Source organism: Nelumbo lutea, chromosome 2, assembly GCF_056320005.1.
Source record: "Nelumbo lutea isolate HS-2025 chromosome 2, American lotus-T2T, whole genome shotgun sequence".
In the NCBI taxonomy this organism is placed as follows: domain Eukaryota; kingdom Viridiplantae; phylum Streptophyta; class Magnoliopsida; order Proteales; family Nelumbonaceae; genus Nelumbo; species Nelumbo lutea.
In genome coordinates this window covers 33,095,069-33,114,610 of record NC_142685.1, presented here as the reverse complement: position 1 = coordinate 33,114,610, position 19,542 = coordinate 33,095,069, and the positions used below count along the sequence as shown (strand labels likewise).

The window sequence follows — 19,542 nt, the reverse complement described above, 5'->3', positions numbered from 1 at the left end:
CAGAATAGTCTCCTGCTACCTTCCTATCGGCATGCTCAAGCCATCTCTATGTGTACCTATAACGCTTTGGCCTAGCCCGTTTCATGTACGCAGTAATGGAAAGAAAGATCTCTTGAGATTCTATGTCGTGGAATTGAAAGGAATAAGAGCAAGGCATCCCATAAGGAGGGTTTGGGATGGAGATGGACTGTGGGCACATAGATTTTACATCTGAGTGGGGGTTGGGTTGTAGGGTCTCTTTGCCCTTTGGATTCAATAATCATAAAAAATTAAACTTCTCTAGGGTCGACGAAGAGTCCTCTTGTAGTTGTGGTTGGGGTTTTTGTCCATCCCATTACAGTATGTTGATCTTCCTTTCTCAACGCTTTTATGCACCACAAGTCTTCAGAGCAGGATAATAATTTCCAATGTGGGATTTCTTCCAGTCTTACTGTGTCGCAACTCGCAACCCCCTACCTCCGTTATAATTACTTTACAATCCTTACATTTAGTAGCCATGTTATGTACAAACCGGCATAGTGCACGAACCAACTCGTCGGACCTCCAACCCTCTCCATGCATGCCATACATGAAATAGAAGCCAAAGAGGTGGAAGACATCCGACGGGGCCGGTATCCTCAGGCAGAGGAAGATTTGATCCATCATTCTCGAGCTCTTCGAATAGATATGGCAAGAAAGAGGTGATTTTCCTACCCTTAGCTTGAATCTGCCTCCGTTGTTTCATACATTAGGGATGGAAATTGGGTATGGTAAGGTCTGAGAAGATGAACACTGTTATTCTTGTCTAGTTATTACAAGGGTAATATGAGGATTAAAAAAATATTATAATAGCATTTTCGGATGAAAGGCTAATAGAAAGGGGGTCTTTGTCTCATGGTTATAGTATGGGGGGGTCTTTGTCATAGACCCCATAGTACAGGTGGGTCTTTGTAATTTACTTTTGGCCTTCCAGGTATTTGTAGGCCTCTCAAATGAACACTCAATCCTCCTAAACAAGAACTTATGGAAAAAACAGCTTACAGACTTTGGCGAAAGGCCATCCCCAACAGGAGCGGAGCCAAGGTAGTAGAACCATAGAGGGGAGCCATGCCCCCCATGCCTTAACAGTCCATTTGGTTGCTTAGAAGTGGATGGGATGGGAAGAATATTTAGGGAATATTCTAATTTTCATGCATTTGTTTTGAGGAAAACACTGGGATGGAACAAGAAAGGTATGAGACACGGGTTCTCAAAATTCTTTATGCACTGAGAAGGGAAAGTGAGAAAACTTTGTCGAGAGCAGCAACTCCAAGCATCGTCTTCCTCTCACGCCTTCCAATAGTCTTCTCGCCGGCATCATCTTCGGCAACTTCTTTCGAAGGTAATGTCAGATTTGTAGTCTTCTCGCGATTTTCTTTTACTTTTATATCATTTTTATCTCCTTTCATTGAGTGAGAACCTTCCACAAAATTGTAGGAAGGAATGGCTGATGGGGATGATATATGGAGAGAATTAGGGAACACATTTGGATATATTTTGGATTGTTAGTCAACCATAGAAGAACATGATGACCTTGCACCTTACCTTCTACTACTGAAAGTGATCAACGTGATAGTACATCAGCTAAGCATGTTGAAGAGAGCAGATTCGGCTGTGACTTTGATGAGAGTGATATTGATGTCTATTATAATGATGAAAATGAGATGCCATCGTACTTGCAGTGATGGGTGCGCCTAAGTAATATGTGAAATGGCACATGCACAAGATACCTTATAGGGATGGTGTTTTGATTGGGTCACAATGCATCGATAATGTTTTACATTGATTTATTTAGAATGGAGAGACGTTTTCTTAAAGTTCAGTTTGGAAGGAGTACAAACTTGCATTTGTGCTTTTTCCAAACTGAGCCTAAATATCTATCAAGAGCTAAGAGGAAGATGACTCCTTAGTGATGGTCAAACTGTGATATTGCTAATCAACTTCAGCATTCGGGAGAGACAATATGTGAGATCTGCTCCAACCCCAAGTTTTACCCTTTCTTCAAAGTATCCATGAAGTCACCTCCTTAGTTATTTTTTCTATTATTTATCAAAACCATATATGCAAGGTGTAGGTGTATTTATTCAAACCATTTTGTGTCAAAATGCTGAACTGCATTGGTGCAATAGATGGAACCTATATAAATGGAAACAAATCCTATACTGTGGTAGGAATTCTACCACCATACAAATTGTATAATACGTGCATGCTTGTTTAACATGAAATTTACATTTGTCTATGCGAGATGAGAAGTATTGCTCATGACTTTAGAATTTTTCTTGATGTTGTTCAAGACCCATCTATTGCTTTCCCTCGACCACTTGTAGGTATGACTTGTTGTATTGTATTTCGAACCAACACTATTTTATGTTTCCCATCTCATGAGCAAATCATCAAATTTATTGATGGTTCAACCACTTGGATCAGTGGGTTATTCATCAAATCAATAGTTTTTAACAAAAAACAATTCAAGGGTGTACCCTTCTTCGAACCGGATCCGTTGTCTGGGCCAAACGGACAGTAACTACCAACTGTTGCGTTTAAATACAAAAAAAAAAAAAAAAAAAAAGGGCAGTGACCCATAGCTGATTTGGGCCCCTGAATTTTTAATCTAACATTGGCTTATATACTGTTCACGTGGAGCCCACCTCTAAGAGTCATAAGCTGCTGCCGCGCTTCTATCTCACAAAAGCGGCCCTACACAGCATGGTAACAAAATTTTGGATAGCCTAAATTGGCTGTCAGTACAGTCATGAGTTTTTGGGCTGTCCCCTTGAGCCTCCTTAGATAATCTTTTCGGAGCAAAAGCAGCTGAACCCTTACCGCCGCGGCTGTGGGGCGGGAGATTCACATGCACCCTAAAGCAGCTGAACCCTCAGCTTATTGAATTTTAAACTCAACCCTCCCAAACGGGTTAACCTGTACTGGAGATATTCCCGATGTATGGCTGAATTCCAGGAGATCCGGGCTCATCAAACGGGCTTAACGGGCCCGTGAAAGATAGAGTTGCATAAATAAACTCCTTTTGATGTCTGATCTCTATTTTAGTAGGGCCCAGCCAAAAGAATTCAACGGTTCAGATCAATTGACTGTGGGTCTTCTTGCAGCCATGACTAGTGCACCCGGCGGCACAACCATGTTCCTACTTGCTTTCAGAACTCTAAACCCTTCAATACCGAAATGAAGGATCACTGATCAACTGAAGCTTGAAGACCCTCTCTTGCCCATCTTCTCTTCCTGCTTCGTTTCTCTTTTTTTCGGTCATGAAGCTCATACAAGCCATTTCTGGTATTTCTCTATCAACCCATCTCGTTTCCATTCGAGGCAGAACTTGCCATTCAGTTCCAGCTTTCATGTTTTTTTATCTCTTCATGCTAATCTCTCCTCAGGGCACCGCCGAGCGTTGGTACGAGTTCTGGGTCTCCGCCCCTTCGCTACTACGACTGAAGAATACGCCAAGAGAAATTACGCCAACAATGTTTCAGAGTATAACACCGTTGTGGGTTCTCTCACTGCTCAGCGAAGGTCACGCGCATTCACTTGCTCTTATTTTCTCCTATTCTCTTCTTCATCTTCTTCTTCTTCAACCTCTTTGTTCCTGCCTTTCTGGGTTTTAAACATTTCTATTCGATATTCATGTTGTTTTGGTTTAGGCATTACTTGCTCAGAGATGTCTATGACGACATGATGCTCGATGGAATCCAACCCACAAGAGATACATTCCATTCTCTGATTGTTGGGACAATGAAGGGAGCTCGCTTGCAAGATGCTTTCTTTTTCAGAGACGAGATGAAGGCGATGGGTTTGTTGCCCGATGTAAGTATTAATCTTCAATTGATATTGTATTAACAATATAGTGTGCAGAGTAATCATATTTCCCAATTGTTTTCTGGTAAATTGAATTGGTGACAGTTTGGAGCTTAAATTTAAGTATCCCTGAGAAATTAGTGTTTGAAGTATTATCTACAGCCTTTGATTTGTATCTCGGCACCAACTATCTGTAAGAGGTGGTCATTCTCTTTGTTGAAAAATTTGTATAAATTGGCCTTGAACCCGTAGAACTCGTCATGTATAACTGAAGCGTGGGTTGGACTATCCAGAAATTTTACTTGCTAGAAACATGTAAGGTTCTTCACGATGCTGATCCTGTCTATCCGTGTAATTTCAATCATAACATGAAGACTATTACCCAATTCTGGTCCTGGCTATCAATGATTATGGGAGAGGTGGACTGGATACAGACCTGACCTCTGCTGTTTTTTGAACAAAGTGGTCACTCTCAGACTCAAGTCCTCATTCTCAGGCTTTCCATCCTGAGATTTTACCTTAACAGACAATTTTAGTCATAAAGTGTGTAGCTAAAATTGTAAATCCTCAGGAGCAGGTGGCTTTTGGTAAAAGTTTGATTCTTGAAGAAGGGTGGTCAATTAAGTCAAATTCATAGATAACACCTGGGAAGTAAGCATGTGGGAGTAAGATATGCCTCATTTTTTTTCTTTTTAGACCAGTGAAAGTGTTAAATCCTGATTGTAACTACTATCCTTTACGTTTGTGATGATAAATTTAATCCTTTCTGAAATTCCTCATGAACTTTTTTCTAAAGTTATTGATGCTTTTCTGTTCCACTTTGAGTATTTCTTTGTATCTAAACTTTATGTGTTTTTCAGTACATGACCACAATGACGGTTAGTATTTATGTTGTAGGTTGCTTTGTACAATTTCTTGATTTCAACCTGTGGAAAATGCAAGAATTCTGACCCTGCAGTCCATGTGAGTGTACTTTAGGTTTTATTCATATGCCATTTTATTTTACCTCTTTTTTTTTTTTACTGTTTAATGCTTGAAATCCCAAATATTTTTGAGTGTTTTGGTGTTTTTAATTTGTTTTTAAACTCTGTGTTGAAGATTTTGGAAGAGATGAAGAAAAATGAGGTGAAACCAAATGGGCAAACATACATTTGTCTACTCAATGCGTGTGCAGCAGCTGGCCGACTAGATCAAGTGTATGCTATTTTTTCATGGCTAAACACACTCTTTTGATTGTGGATGTCAGATTTGGTGACTCACTAACTACATAGTACATTGTCACCAATCAAATAAAAAAACTACATAGTACATGACTCCTAGTGGATATTGACCCATGAAATGCACTAATTCCCAACCTACCCACCATCCACTGCCCAGGCGACTTGCGTAGTCTTCAGATAAAGAATTGTTACCTCTAAATCACCAAAATTTATTTGATAAATTTCATAGATTGACCAAGGTAGCATCTTTAAAGCTTCATATGATGTAGTCTTTTACTTTTACAGTTATATTGGTCATACTTAGAAGCAAAATAAGTTCTATCCTTGTTCTTAGTTTCACTGATAGTGAAGTGCAATGAAGAAGAATTCAGGGTGTAAACCTTATTCCAACTAATGGACCTAAAAAAGGAGGCTGGTTTTCTTATTTTTCTGTTGTTATGTCAAGCTGAAAGTTTTGATTAATATATTCATTTGAATGCCCTTATGAACTAGTTGGTTCTTGTAACTGGGTGATGATTTGTCAACCATCAGATTGTACTAACGCCCTTAACCAACTAGTTGGTTCTTTCAATTTCCAGGTATGCAATTGTCCGTGATATGACTGCAGCTGGTCTTGGTTTGAACAAGTTTTGCTATGCCGGATTAATAGCTGCACATAGGAACAAGACACCTATAACAGATGATACACCTAAAAAGGTACTTTGGCATTTATTGTTAGTTGTCCTACTTAATGTGTCTTACATTCAATTGTTAGAAGTATTTGTTCTGTCTAACATTTTTTTTTGCCTTCATGCAAAAGATAATTGAGCTTGTTGAGCAGTCGAAAGGCTGGTCATCAGTTGAAGCTTCAAGTGATATTGCAGAAAATGTGATGATGGGAGTTTCTGAAGAAGAGCTTTATAACACCTCAACTGCTGAATATGTTCACAGGCGTGGATTCCTTAATAGGCAATTGACGGTTTATCATGTTGCATTTCATGCTTGTGCAGAACTTAAGAGTACAGAGGTATTGATTCGCACAATTTTGTACATGAAAACATTACTGACCTTACGTTTGATTGTTTATTCCTGTTCTGGTAGTGTCACAGTAATCTTCTGGTTTCATGTATAGACAGATGCACTTATTTGTATAGATGATGAGATGATGTGAAATCCTGTATTATTTTCGTATAATTTTGTACATGAAAACATTACTGACCTTAAAGTGTAACAACTTCAAATGGGAGCGCTACCTTTGTTCAGTAGGTAAAATAGTGTATAATATAGTTAATAACTTCTGCCACCATTCTGAGCCTGCTCTATGGTTTGTGAAGTGAAGCTGAAAGAATGCTTGGCTTTTCACTGGTTATGGTCATTTTGTATGGTTCATGCAAAATCGCCATTATTGAGTAATTTAGGGATTTCTATGCATATCAAGAGGTTTTCTTTTATGAATTTCATAGTATCAATTATATGTACAGAAACTCTTTCTACAAAACCATTTTGTATGCACTTTTTTTATACTTAATACAATTATACTTTACTTTCTTCGGAAAAAAAAAAGAAAAAAGTTTCGAAGTGTCAATAATGATATGTAAACATTGACAAAAATGATGTTTGGGCAACCTTTGTACATTCATAGCACCCAAGCTCCCTCATTGTTATGGTACAATTCTCTCATGTGTACTTAATAGACAGATAATTGAGAAAAGAAACAAAAAAAAAGACAAGTGTTACATCTATGCTGGTTGCAAGTGCTCATTCACACAATATGCCTTGGTGCAACACATCTATACAATACAAAGCAGATACCTGCCTTGGTTTCTGTGCAAGCCACAAAAAGTTAATTCATACAAGTTGTTTGTTTTTACCCTCCAATCTTACACAAGCGCATAATATGTGTTCTTACACTAGTGCAATGAAAGAAAAGAACAAAATAGAAGTTTTTAATGAAATGGGATCCTGAAATAAATGGGGAAAATTCTTTTGTTGAAATTCGATGTTTCATGGCTATGATTGTTGAATACTTAGGAATATTTCTTGTTATATCAAATAAGTCTCTTTTTCCTGTGGTGTTTCTATCCACACTAACTTTAACCTTTGTTCATAATTGTAGGCATTGGAAACACTTTTAGAGATGCTTAAGAAGGATAATAAAACTCCAGATGTCTTCATTGTGATACAAACTATGAGGTAATTGATTTAGTTACAGATTTCATAGTATTCTATAAATTATATGCATGGAATTGTATTGGACGAGTGTAAAATCCATATAATTTTAGGTCTTTCTGTTGTATTGTTGCGACCATGGTTTTCCTTGCTTTATTTATCTATTTTTGGACTTGATGCTGAAGAGTTTTCTTCTATGAATTGATATTGAAGAATGAAGATATCATGAGTTTTTTTTTTTTTTTCTTTTGATCAATAACTGTGAAATGTATTAATTAAGATTAAGAAAATTACAAAGCAAGGGGGATAAACAATCTTAGCTCCCTAGAACAATCATTGAACACCAAAATACAATTACAATACGGCCCAAAATATAGAGTTTCTGTTCACCCCTTGCCTAGCTAGACCATCTGCCAGTGAGTTTGCACTTCTCTTTATCCATTTGTACTGAATTTCAATATCTTTAGTCAGCCACTTAAATTTTCTCTTTTCATTGCTGTAATTCCATATCCTAGAGTTTTCTTCTTTTAACCAGTTCACCATAACTTCAGAGTCTCCTTATATGATCAGATTACTAAATTGCATCTCCTTGACTCTTTGTACCCCTTCAAGAGCTGCAAGTATGTCACCCCTCAAGGAATCTCCTTCCCCCTATTGGTCCAGAAAACATAGCTAACAGACTCCCATGTTCATCTCTTATTGCAAGTATTTCTTAGCTGAAGCTAATTCTGCAATCTCCTTCCATTTTTTTAGCATCTCATCTACTGAGAATTCTGCAAACAATGCGAAAGTTTTCAGCCAATGTATCACCCTAATATGGATGACCTCCAATATTATTTCCAAGCTTCTCTCCTTTTCTGAGAAGATCCACGAGTTTCTCTCCTCCCAAGAGTCCAACAAACTTCAGCCCTCATACATCTCCACATAATCTTGGCCCTTTTTGTTGGCCAACTCGGCATGGAACTGAATAAACTTTGCACATTCAAGGGGGTGGTCCACCTTCACCCAAACAAAGAAGTACACCATTCCCAAATGACTTTAGTAAACCGACAGGAAATTAGTAAATGGTATTTAGACTCACCATCAGCTTTACAGAGCACACCAGTGAGGACACAAACAACTATTGGGTCTTTTTCTTTGAAGTAGATATCATGAGTTATTCTGTCATAAACCATTGTTGTAGGGGTGGCAATTCCTGACCCAACCCATGTAACTCCCCACCCCCACCCCATTCATAACTTGGCCAACTGGCCAAATCCGCCTATTTAGGGAGTGTTCTGTATTGTGGATGAGAAATTGCATGGTGTGGATTAATCCACTGGACCCCCCTTTGGTGTTGTTGAAACCACACCACACTTTTGTAAGCATCCTGTACCGTGGTGTGGATGGGGATGCCTTGTCAGCAAAAAAATCTTGGTCACTTATGGCAAAACTTTATAAGAATGTCTGGATATATTGTGTTGTGGACTGACCCACAATATTTACATGTGGATGAGAAATTGCAAGATAGTGTGGACCGATCACTGTATTACTGTGGATTGGTCCATGTTACTGAGGGTTGAATCACCCACTAGATAGACCTAATGAGTTGTGTTGTGGGTACTTATTCAACCTAGAAATAGAACCACTTCCCTATCCTAGTGGTGGGTCAATGGTTCAACTGTTTGGGTCAAATGAGCCAACCGGTGATGCCACAATTAAATAACAAAAATACAAAAATAAACAAATAAAAAATACAGAAAATTTGGTCAACCCACCATAGTCATTCTACATCATTTGGTATTGGAGCCATCATCCTGCATTAGCAGGTAGTTTTGAGTAATGCATTGGCTTTCTTATTTATCAAAAGAAAAAAAATGCATTGGCTTTCTTGTGTCATGTAGGACGAATAGATAAGATCCCAAATAAACCTTCTAGACTTCATCATCATCTAAGCCTTGTCCTAGCTATATGAGGCATGAATCCTGTTTAGCCATTCCATTCCATTCAATATCACATTCATCATTAAATTATGAGCGTGTTACTACATCCATCCAAGTCCTTTTTACTTTCTTCCCCTAACTCTTCTATACTCTTCAGCTGTAACAGATCACTTCTAACAGGTGTGGTCAATAAACCTTCTAGACTACTAGTTTGGAATTACTGTGAGTTCGTGGTATGAAAACCTTAATTTTGGAAGATGTGAAACATGATCAGGAGTTTCTCTCATCTTTTACTGTGTTTACTGCTACCTGGTGCTACTGTTCTTACAAACCGATTTCAGTTACATTATAGCCCCGATTTCAGCAACATTGTTTGCAGCTCTATGCATCCAAACCACTCTTATTTCTCTAGCAAATTGCTTTGCTTATCTCAAGGTATGTTGATGTTGCCATGTGCATTGAGTATTATAATTTTGGAGTCTCCTTGAACCACTATATTTACCAGGTTTAACCTCTCGCAGATCTTTAAACCTTGTAGTACAGCTTGCAATTCAAATTTGAATCTGATTCATTTAGGCTATGTTTGGTTTGAAAGAAAAGGTAAGGGAAAGGTAGGGAAACCTATACAAGATTTGTAAAGGTTTCCTTATCTTTCCCTTCCTTTCCCTACTTTTTCCTTCAAACCAAACACAGCCTTAATGATGATTGGAATTTGATCTGTTTATAACTAGATAGAATACAGATCCATTCCTTTCTAATCCAGTATGACCCAATATGCTTATATCTACAATTCTACATGAAAAATTATATTGCATCTTTTAGTAATGTTGATTTGAATGTTGTCTGTTTATTAAAGACTTCAAGTCTCACAGAAGTTATTCTCAATTTTTATTCATGCAATACATTATCAGCCATTTTTAGTTCATTGAAATGCCTTAATGCCCATAAAAATGTATTAGTAATATATAAAATTTTGATCATTTTTAGCTTAATTTGTTAATGAAATTTAATATCTGAAATCAATCTGACTTAAATTCCAGATCCATTTCTAAATCCGATGGATAATATTTGATTGGATCATTAAAATCTGGATATTAATTAATCATATTTGGGTCTAGGTATATGGCTTCTGACTACAAACTGTACATCTTTTGCCATAGAGATAATGAATACTTAACATTTTATCAGAAATATTTTGATCAACGTTCAGAGAACCGGACCAGACAGAACTGGAGAAGGGGGAGGTTCATGGGTCAAAGGTTCAACCGGGGTTGAACCATGATGACATGGCATATATATATATATATATATACTATAGGTCATATAAATACTATATATAATATATTTTACAACTTTTAATATACCTAAGATGGTGTATGGATGGCAAGTTCATTAATTTTTAAAGCAAATGACTAGGGTTCAAGTCTCTTAATTTACATTTTCTTTAAAATACATGTATAATAAAATAATATGTACAATAAAGAGTCATTAATTTAAACAAGTTAACAGGTGGAATAATGGTAATTAAGTAATAAATGAAAGTAAGAGGTCATGGGTTCAAATCTTATTAAACGCATTTTAAAATTTCAATTGGTGAAGGATAGGGGGTGCTCATGGTTTATTTTGGAATTGAACTGGTATAATCGGTTTTTGGAAAACCGGTAACCGAAACTGAATTGAAGCTGATCGGTTAATCGGTTTGGTTTTTTTATATTTACAATATATTATAAAAAATCAGAAATATATATATTATTATATTTTAAATAATAAATAATAAATTATATATTATAAATATATATTTATATAATGCATATTTATTAATTTATAATATATAGAAAATATTAAATATATATAAAAAACATATAATATACACAAATATACTTAAAATATATAAAATCATTATTTTTTGTGTGAGAATTAAGAATTTAAGACCCATACATGGACTTGTTTGGGCTTGCCTTGAGGGGCGTGGCACAAAGTTGACTCGTAGAACCAAGAATGTAATATGTTTTACATCACATTAGCTACTTGAAGTAATGCAATTGAGGAAAAAAAAAGATCGTGGCCTTTGCATGCTTTTATATGTTTGATTTTATTTTAAATTTTCATTTGAATATGCTTTACATGTTATGTTTATGTATTTTAATTTTAGATAATAGGTTTTTTAAACCATTAATTTTAAAATTTAAGTTTATATTTCTTATTAATATTATGTTTAATATTTTTTATTTTTTGCGTTTTAATTTTTTAGCATTTTTTTGTATTTTTGCACCTCACCTTGCGCCTCTCACCTCGGGTGCAAATTGGCCCTTGTGCCTTTTTGTGCCTTGCGCTTTTAAAACACTGATTGAGACCAGTTCACCGGTTTTCTGGTTAAACTGGTTGGTCAGCCGGTTTTGACCAGTTTTTTAATGAAAGCGGTTATTGGGGTAAGACCGAACTGGCCAAGCTCCTCGGTCACGATTCAACCAGTCTGACCATCTGGTCCGCTCCAGTTTTCTAAACACTGATTTTGATCCAGGTATATCCAATTTGATTCAATCTGTTTGCAGCCCTAAGAAAGGTTAAAAGTAATTCTGTTTAATCTAATCTATTTAGATCTAGGTATTGATTCATAGTTCCTTCTCTTTTGACTCAAAACCATAATATGAATTTTCAATTTGTTATTTTGTTTATTTATAACAAACCATAATCCCTTATCCTTGATTCCCATTTGATCTGTCCTCTTTACCTTGCACTAGATGTTCTTTTATCAATCTATTAGGCTGTATTTGATTGCAGTGCAAATTTATTTGCACTAGTATAAATGCATGGGAGTGCAAATGTAAAAAATGCAAATTCTTGTTTAATTTTGTTTTGGATTTTACTTTATTCTGCTTTATGCCTTAATTTACTTCATTTGCCCTGCAATCAAAGAAAGTAAGCTAAAATTTGAAACAAAAATAGGTCAGAATTTACACTCAAATCATTTGCACCGTCATGATTTTGCATCAGTGCAAATTTATTTGCATTGCAACCAAACACAGCCTTAGCAGTAGTGAGAAAACAGAAATTGCAAGATGGTTGTTTGGGTAGTCAGTAGTCTGAACTATTAAACTTAGCATTTACAATTATGTAAAATTTCTGGGGTTGTCTGAACTACCCCTACAAAGAGGTTAAACAGAAGTAGGTTGGTATATGTTAACCTGTAACATAGCCTATCCTAATATGGCATACAATTAAGCTTTAGCTAAACTTTTTTGAGACTCCAATATTTTGGGGCAACTTTTTCTAATGTTACATTCATATCAATCAAGGTTCAAAGTATTGACAATTTAATACGATTAAGTTGTGTATTGAGAGTTTGGAACCATTGAAACTCTCACCTCTATATATTGTTTTGTTTTGAAAATTTTAATACACATACTTTGGACTGTTTATTCATAATTGAAACATTGTAAAAGTCGAAAGTCTTGAGATAATGCTTATCATTGACCCTTAAAATCTATACGTATTGTATGGTATGCACCAATAATTATCAATACATTGAACCTTGATATCAATGACAATGCTTCAGTTGGGACTTGGGAGAATTGTTTTTTGAGCACATGTTATTTTCAATAGTTATACTCACTGCTCATTCTACTCTTCACTTCTGCAGTCAAAGAAACTGGTCATATTCTATCTAGATTTGTTGTTTTATCATAATCCCATGGTGTCATGACAACTTTGATAGTTTATATTAGCAAGTTGCTGTTGTGGTCAAGACATGTAAGATTGCCATTCATTTGTCCGCCTTGGTGGTGTGCTGAGCATTGCAAGAATCTGAAGCCAATGTTCTGTAAATTTATCTTTAACAATATTACTAGACTGCATTTTGTGCCAGCCTTTCCTTGCTACCAGCTATAGTTCTCTTGTCGGTTTTACTGTCTGTAACATTATTTTCTGGTTTCCCTGGTTTTTCTTTCTTGGTGTGTAAATTTGGTGATCCTGGATGTTGGAACTAGCTAGCTTTTTCTACTGGTTAATTACCATTCCAAACAGGTGCTATCTTCATTCTGGGGACATTGACCATGGGGTGAAGACTTTTGATGATTACCTAAGTTCAGGAAAGCCACCTGCAGTGGAATTATATGCAGTAAGTTGTGATAATTTCAAATTGAAGCTAGTGCTTCTTTCTTGGCCTGTGAATTTGTTGGTTTGGGTTCAATTGGACTTATCATGTCTGGCACAAGAAGCCCTGATTATAACTTATAATTTAGACCAATGTGATAATCCTCCTGTACATATATACATTATGCAGGTAATAGGCTTGCTTATTTTATTTTATTTTATTTTATTGTGTAACATACGATGTTCTTGTTAAAAATCATTAACTAACCTACCGATTTCATCTTTGTGTTACTTGTTATGTTTACATAACTAAAGATAAACCAGAAGACTTCCAAATCTGGTTGACAATTACATTTGACAAGACCAAGGCATCTTTGTCTTAAATACATAAACACACATATTTCCATTCAGCTTGGGTCCTTATTGGGCTGAATTTAGATAGACCTGGGACCTGTCCCAGGCCAACTAAAATGTGAATATGAGGTCTATCAACATTCCCTTTGGTAGGCCTACTTGGTTAGTTGGTTCAGAAGGTTTACAGGCCATTCTGCTTAATACAGTCCTAGATGCTCCGGTTATTCTGTTCATCTTTCTGATTTCACAGATCTGAACAGGGAAGATCTTGGTGAGAATATGTGTTCTTGATGCAGAAGCAAATCCAAATCCTTAAAGTTTTGAACTTTGAAACAATTATAAAAAAAAAAGGTTTTAAACTTTGAAACAATTATAAAAAAAAAGGTTTTAAACTTTGAAACGTATTTCTGTATTGTCATAAAGATTGGTCTGATTGTAGTGTTAATGATGCTGATGAAAGGCACTTCACCAGAAATCAATGTTTTGGCCTCTCCTGTTTATGCAATGACTAGTCGGTTCCTAGGCGCTGACCAGACTAGTTGATAAAAAAAAAAGATATGTTCTAAATTTAAGATATTGATACAATCTCATAATTAAGTTAATATAGACTAAAGTTATGCAAGAAAAGAATGGAATTGAACTGTAGTTTTCAAGGCACCAAGGCGAGGCTAGGCGACCATGGGGCGCCCAGGTGCCTAGCCCTCGCCTAGGCAATGGAAATTAAAAATAATAAGCCGATGGATTTCTACCCCTTCTAAACTATTTTTTTTTTGGTTTTATGTATTCTGCACTTACTTTTGTGCTTGTGTTTCTTGCAGTGTTGCTTGATGAGAATAATTACTAAAATAAAAGAAGAAAATGAAGAAAAGTAAGGGGCGGAGCCCCTGTTCTAGACCCAGAAAAGAAGGTGAAAAATATTAAAATAAAAGAAAAAATATGAAGAATAAAAAAAGGGGCTCTGCCCCTGTTTCAGACACCAATGATGAGAACAAAAAAAGGGCTGAAAAATGCAAGAAGCTAAGATCAAAAGAAGGGTGCGGAGACCCTGTTCTAGGAAAAGCTGGTGAAAAAAACAACTAAAATAAAAGAAGAATATGAAGAATTTCAGACACCAATAATGAGGGAAAAAGAGCTGAAAACACACAAGAAATTTAAGAACAAAAGAAGGGGGCGGAGTCCCTGTTTTAGTCCAATAATATGATTCAAACCAGGAAAGAAGAATGGTTTTAGTCCATCAAAAAGGAAGAGGAGAACAATAGGGCATAACCACTGTTTTAAACCAGTGGAAAAAGAGAACAAAACGAAGGAGGAAACTGATTAACTCACCTTCACTTAGAGGATTGTGTCGGAACGATGGAGGGCTGTTGTTCTCTCCTCTTCCTCATTCAATTCTTTTGTCAAAGTGAAACCATTGAGATTATTTTGTTTTTACTTTCCTCTTAACAAAAACATGATAACATACAACATGTCCTATTATAAAAACTAAAACCAACCAATAAAATATTATATATTTTATATTTATTTTTATTTAATAAATATTGTATACTATATACGTGTTTCAGTCCTCCCAGCATGTGCCTAACACATTTTTTCTTGGCGTTTGGGCAAGGCACTCCTTGAAAAGCACCTAGTCGCCTAGGCGTCGCCTTGACAACTATGAATTGAACATTTATGACATTTCATTTTTTGTGGCAGCTCCATATCAACATACCATTAGTTGGAACCTGGAAGATAACTTGAAACTTGAAAGAACTCCACTTCCTTCTTTTATTTTATGTGTTTTTCTATTCTATATACCATCATCTTATCATATTTCATTTTTTGTCAGTTACTGAAACTTTCATTAATTAAAGAAATAAGAGGAATACAATACGCTTGGAAATATGATAGCTTATCTCCAAGATCAAGAATTAAAAATGAGCCCAAAAAAATTGATATCTCCCAACCCCTTGATTTGCCAAAGCATCAGCCATGCTGTCAGCCGTCCTTTGGACCCAATGGATTCTCAGCTTTTGCACACCTAACTCCCTTGCTTTGCCAACCCTTTCCACAACTGCCAATACTTCAACCTCAAAAATCTAATTTAAAACAACAGCATGAACATAACAAAATGCAAGCATATATGACTTGCATTTTAACTATTTTTTCACCTTATTTATGGTTTATCACAATACAAGTCAAAAGATAAATGCTAATCTTGAATTTGCCTGGCTATAGACACTAGTGGATGGAGCCATGGTTGGATATACTCCAAGAGGGATGCAACTTGCACAGGACACTCTGGTATAATTGATTCTTCTGATAGTTGGTCTAGATAGGTTGCTTGATATTAGGACAATTTTCATATTGCCATATTTTGTCATACAGGAAAAAATGAACTCCAGAGGCTTTTTCTTGAACACAAAGATAGGAAATGAACTACTCCTTGCAGCCTCAGGAGAAAAGGTGGGAAAATTGATTTTTCTTTATTTACTGGATATCCTTTATAAAGCCATATTATTACCATATTTTCCTTTCTTTTCTTGTCAATAAATGTAACGGATTGCCTTTGTTCAATTATATGATTAAGGTTTTAATAATTTTGTGCAGACGGGTGGATATACTACAGCCAATTACATTTGGGACTTGATGCAAACTCGAAAAATCAACGTCTCTCTTCCTGCTGTTGAAGCCTATTACAATGGTTTAAAGGCAAGCATCCTTCTCATTTCAGCTAACCAGGATCTAATGCTTTGTCAAAAGGATATGTTTCAATGATGTGCCTGCTTTGTGTAAGGGTTTTTTAAGTTCTCTCAAGTTGGTTTTGGTGAAAATACTGGTCACTTAAAAAGGAAGATTTTTTTTTTTTTTTCCAAGTCAATGGGGGAGTGTTGCATGACCATAATGATCTAAGGATGACTCTAGGAGGGTACTGATGGCTGATGGGGTAAGAAGGGTTTAGGAATAATTTTAGGACTAAAGGAAAGTTCTATTTATTTATTTTTGTAAGAAAGGAAAGGGTTGAGAGGGCCTAAAAAAGGTTTTGCATTAAATTGTTTTTTGTTTGGGTTAAATTGTTGATTTGATTAGTACAAATTCTCTGTGGAAGGACGGAATGGAAATATAGAAAATTCAAAACCGAAGTTAGGAATGGAATTTTTTCAATGCAAAATTCAACAGATATCTAGAATTAGAATGATGGATGGTATGTGACAGTTTAATTTGAAAAATTGTTTTTGTGTAGAAACATTTTGTTTTCTCTTGCTACAGATTGATGTACAGTACCTATAAAAATGTACAGGTCCATATTTGTTCTATTATTTTCTGATACTAATTGAATACTTCAACTTCTCAAAAAAAGACAAAAATAGGGCATTAGAATCAAGGTGATGCTTTCCTTTCTTTCTCAAAAAAAGAAAAAAACAGGTCCATATTTGTTTTCTCTTGGCCTCTTAGGCCAGAATGGTGATGCTTTCCTTTCTTTCTATAACTCTATATGCAAGGTGTGTGGAATCAAGTCATCGAGTATAGGCATCGCACTTACACAACTTACATATCTTGTTCCATGTTTTGCCCCTAGGTCCTAACTTCTTGACTACTAATTTTCAGGATCGTGAGATACCTCCAGATGATCCAAGACTCTTATTGGTCTCTCGGACGTATGAAAACTTGCGTGCTAGATTTGGACCTGCAAGGTTTTCTTAGTTGGAAGATAAACATGATGTTCCCGTTCACCCATTAACTTGCTTGTTGTCTACATAGTTCTTCATTCTACATTACTGCAGTAATTTACCTTAGTTTTTCTTTTTATTTTATTCTCCCCCACTTGTGTTGTCACATTAGATATGTTTCTTCAGTTGGGCTAATGAATACCAGATTTAATATAAAATAATTCAGAGGCAGTTATACGTATACATTCACTAGTATTCGCAAAGGAATTATAGCTAACTTGTCATGAATGTTCACAATAATGAACTCATTTAGAAAGCTAACAGAAGGTGCAATGTAGTAAACCACTTGGATTGTTTCCCTGACAATGGACTGGTCACCTTGGAGTTTGAATAAATACTGTAACTTCTGATTGGAGTTTTAACACTACTTATGATGATAAATACCTACTATAGGTCTCTGTTTTCATGGACTGGTCACCTTGTTGAACTTTCCAAGGTTAAGTCTAATAGATAAAACATAAAAGGCAACTCCTTACCATGGCAGTACGTTTGTTTGTAAATAAGTACGTTCACCCACCAAGGCAACTCCCCTCGAAGTACTAGTAGACGTTTCCCTGAAGCTTTGTCCTTAACAACATATCCATGAGCATCAAATTCAAATGAGAGATTAGTACATAATTGCCTAGTGGAGAGTAAGTTCTTAGTAATAAAAGCACCATATAATATAAATTGTTGAGCTTAAAAGAGCCAGTAGTAGAATGTAGATAGAAAGAATTAATGTTTTTAATTGATAAATAAGTACCTTTGCCCTGAAAGGATGAGTGATCTATCATATGGATGGTCGAACTTTATAGGAAGGTTGAGTGAAATTTTAAAAATTTCTTTATTTTCATTGGGGAATCCTATTCATAATTTAGAAAACTGTATTTTCAATGTTTGTTCTTGTAACCAAACCGGACCAAATCTGAAATCAAATAAAGGGAGGGATATATCTGATACAGAACCCACGCAAGAATGCTCCTCCCAACATAGGTGTTCATGCCCAAAGAGAGTACAAAATCCTTCCTCCACTGAAGATGACACAGTTTAGGATGAGGCAGGATCAGCAGGCCAAGAACTAGTGATTCTTCAGCAAGAATCGAATGAGACAGGGGACACAGCTACTAAATTGTTTCTTCTGGCAAGAAACAATATCAAGATCGAATGTTGATCCAATCCAAGAACTGGAGATCGAACAAGGTAGGGCGGCAAGAGCAGGAACAAAAAGAGCATAAGGCAAGAGCAGTCTAACTGTGTTGTCTTCTCTCTGTATTCAGTGAATATGTATTGATAGTTCACCCAACTCTCTTATTTATAGCCTTAAAGAGACAATTTCCTAATTTCATTAGGAGTTTCTTAATCCAAATCTTTATTTGGATCTGGACTCTTTAAGTGATAAGGATAATCGCATATCTTATTTGTAGATAAAGATCAACCGTCCTAATCAAACTAGGAATTTCTTAATCCAAATCTTTATTTGGATCTAGACTCTTTAAGTGGATAAGGATAATCATTTATCTTATCTGTTGATCCAAATCCCAGATCTGCCCTTATTTAATTAATCTAATTAACCAAGTTAGAAATGGACTTTTAGGCCCATTAAGCTTTCAAGCTCACATCCTCTTTAATGCTGGTTAGCTTGACTTTCTTTGTATAGCGTGGGACTCTATCATTGATCTATACATTAGTCACATGAGTTTAACCTAGCATCTGTTATAAGGTCTAGCTGAATTCACTGTTGAATACAATAAACCCCTGAGTCCATCACCATTAACTCTTAATGGGGCCAATATTTACACTAAATGGTCATTGGGTCTAGCCATCTTATAAAGGCCCAAGAATTATGAACAGATGCAAGATTAGCCCATTAGGTATAACCCTCAATGGTCTTATACTTAACCTCTTAGCTCATAATGATCAAATATTACTCGACAAGAGAGGGCCTCTCCCTCGGCTGCAAGGTGTAGTATTGCGCTCTCTACTCACATGGATCCCAGGAATTAAATTCTGCAAATATTTTGAAACCATAATATATATATATATATATATATATATATATATATATATATATATATATTGACGCAGCGTGGAAGCAATGAGAACCGGAGTTGGCTATGCAAGCACCGGGCGTCCGCTAGCACCTAGCGAAAACACCGATTTCTCTAGGAGAGAGAAAAAGGCAGCGAAAATAGGAAGAAGAGAACTTGAAGAACTTCTGAAAATCTGAAGTATGAATTGATTCATAATTCTGGGAAATAGCAGTATTTATAATACATTGAGAAATTATAAAAG

At 35.9% G+C, this 19,542-nt stretch overlaps 1 protein-coding gene across 2 annotated transcripts; it reads left to right on the top strand.

Annotated features, from left to right (window-relative positions):
- The first annotated feature begins 1,249 nt into the window (after positions 1-1,249).
- On the top strand, positions 1,250-17,454 carry LOC148869704 (Pentatricopeptide repeat (PPR) superfamily protein). Of its 2 annotated transcripts, XM_088969184.1 has the most exons (14): positions 1,250-1,360; positions 3,126-3,306; positions 3,408-3,543; positions 3,672-3,834; positions 4,723-4,788; positions 4,924-5,021; positions 5,624-5,741; positions 5,845-6,051; positions 7,141-7,217; positions 13,139-13,232; positions 15,779-15,844; positions 15,929-16,006; positions 16,151-16,252; positions 17,150-17,454. In XM_088969184.1, exons 2-14 carry the CDS (start codon positions 3,282-3,284, stop codon positions 17,243-17,245), a joined length of 1,326 nt encoding a protein of 441 aa, XP_088825310.1. In that variant the 5' UTR covers positions 1,250-1,360; positions 3,126-3,281; the 3' UTR covers positions 17,246-17,454. The 2 variants fall into 2 exon arrangements, with proteins under 2 accessions (XP_088825310.1, XP_088825309.1); XM_088969183.1 differs by lacking the exon at positions 1,250-1,360 and having other exon boundaries at positions 2,990-3,306.
- The last annotated feature ends 2,088 nt before the right edge of the window (positions 17,455-19,542 follow it).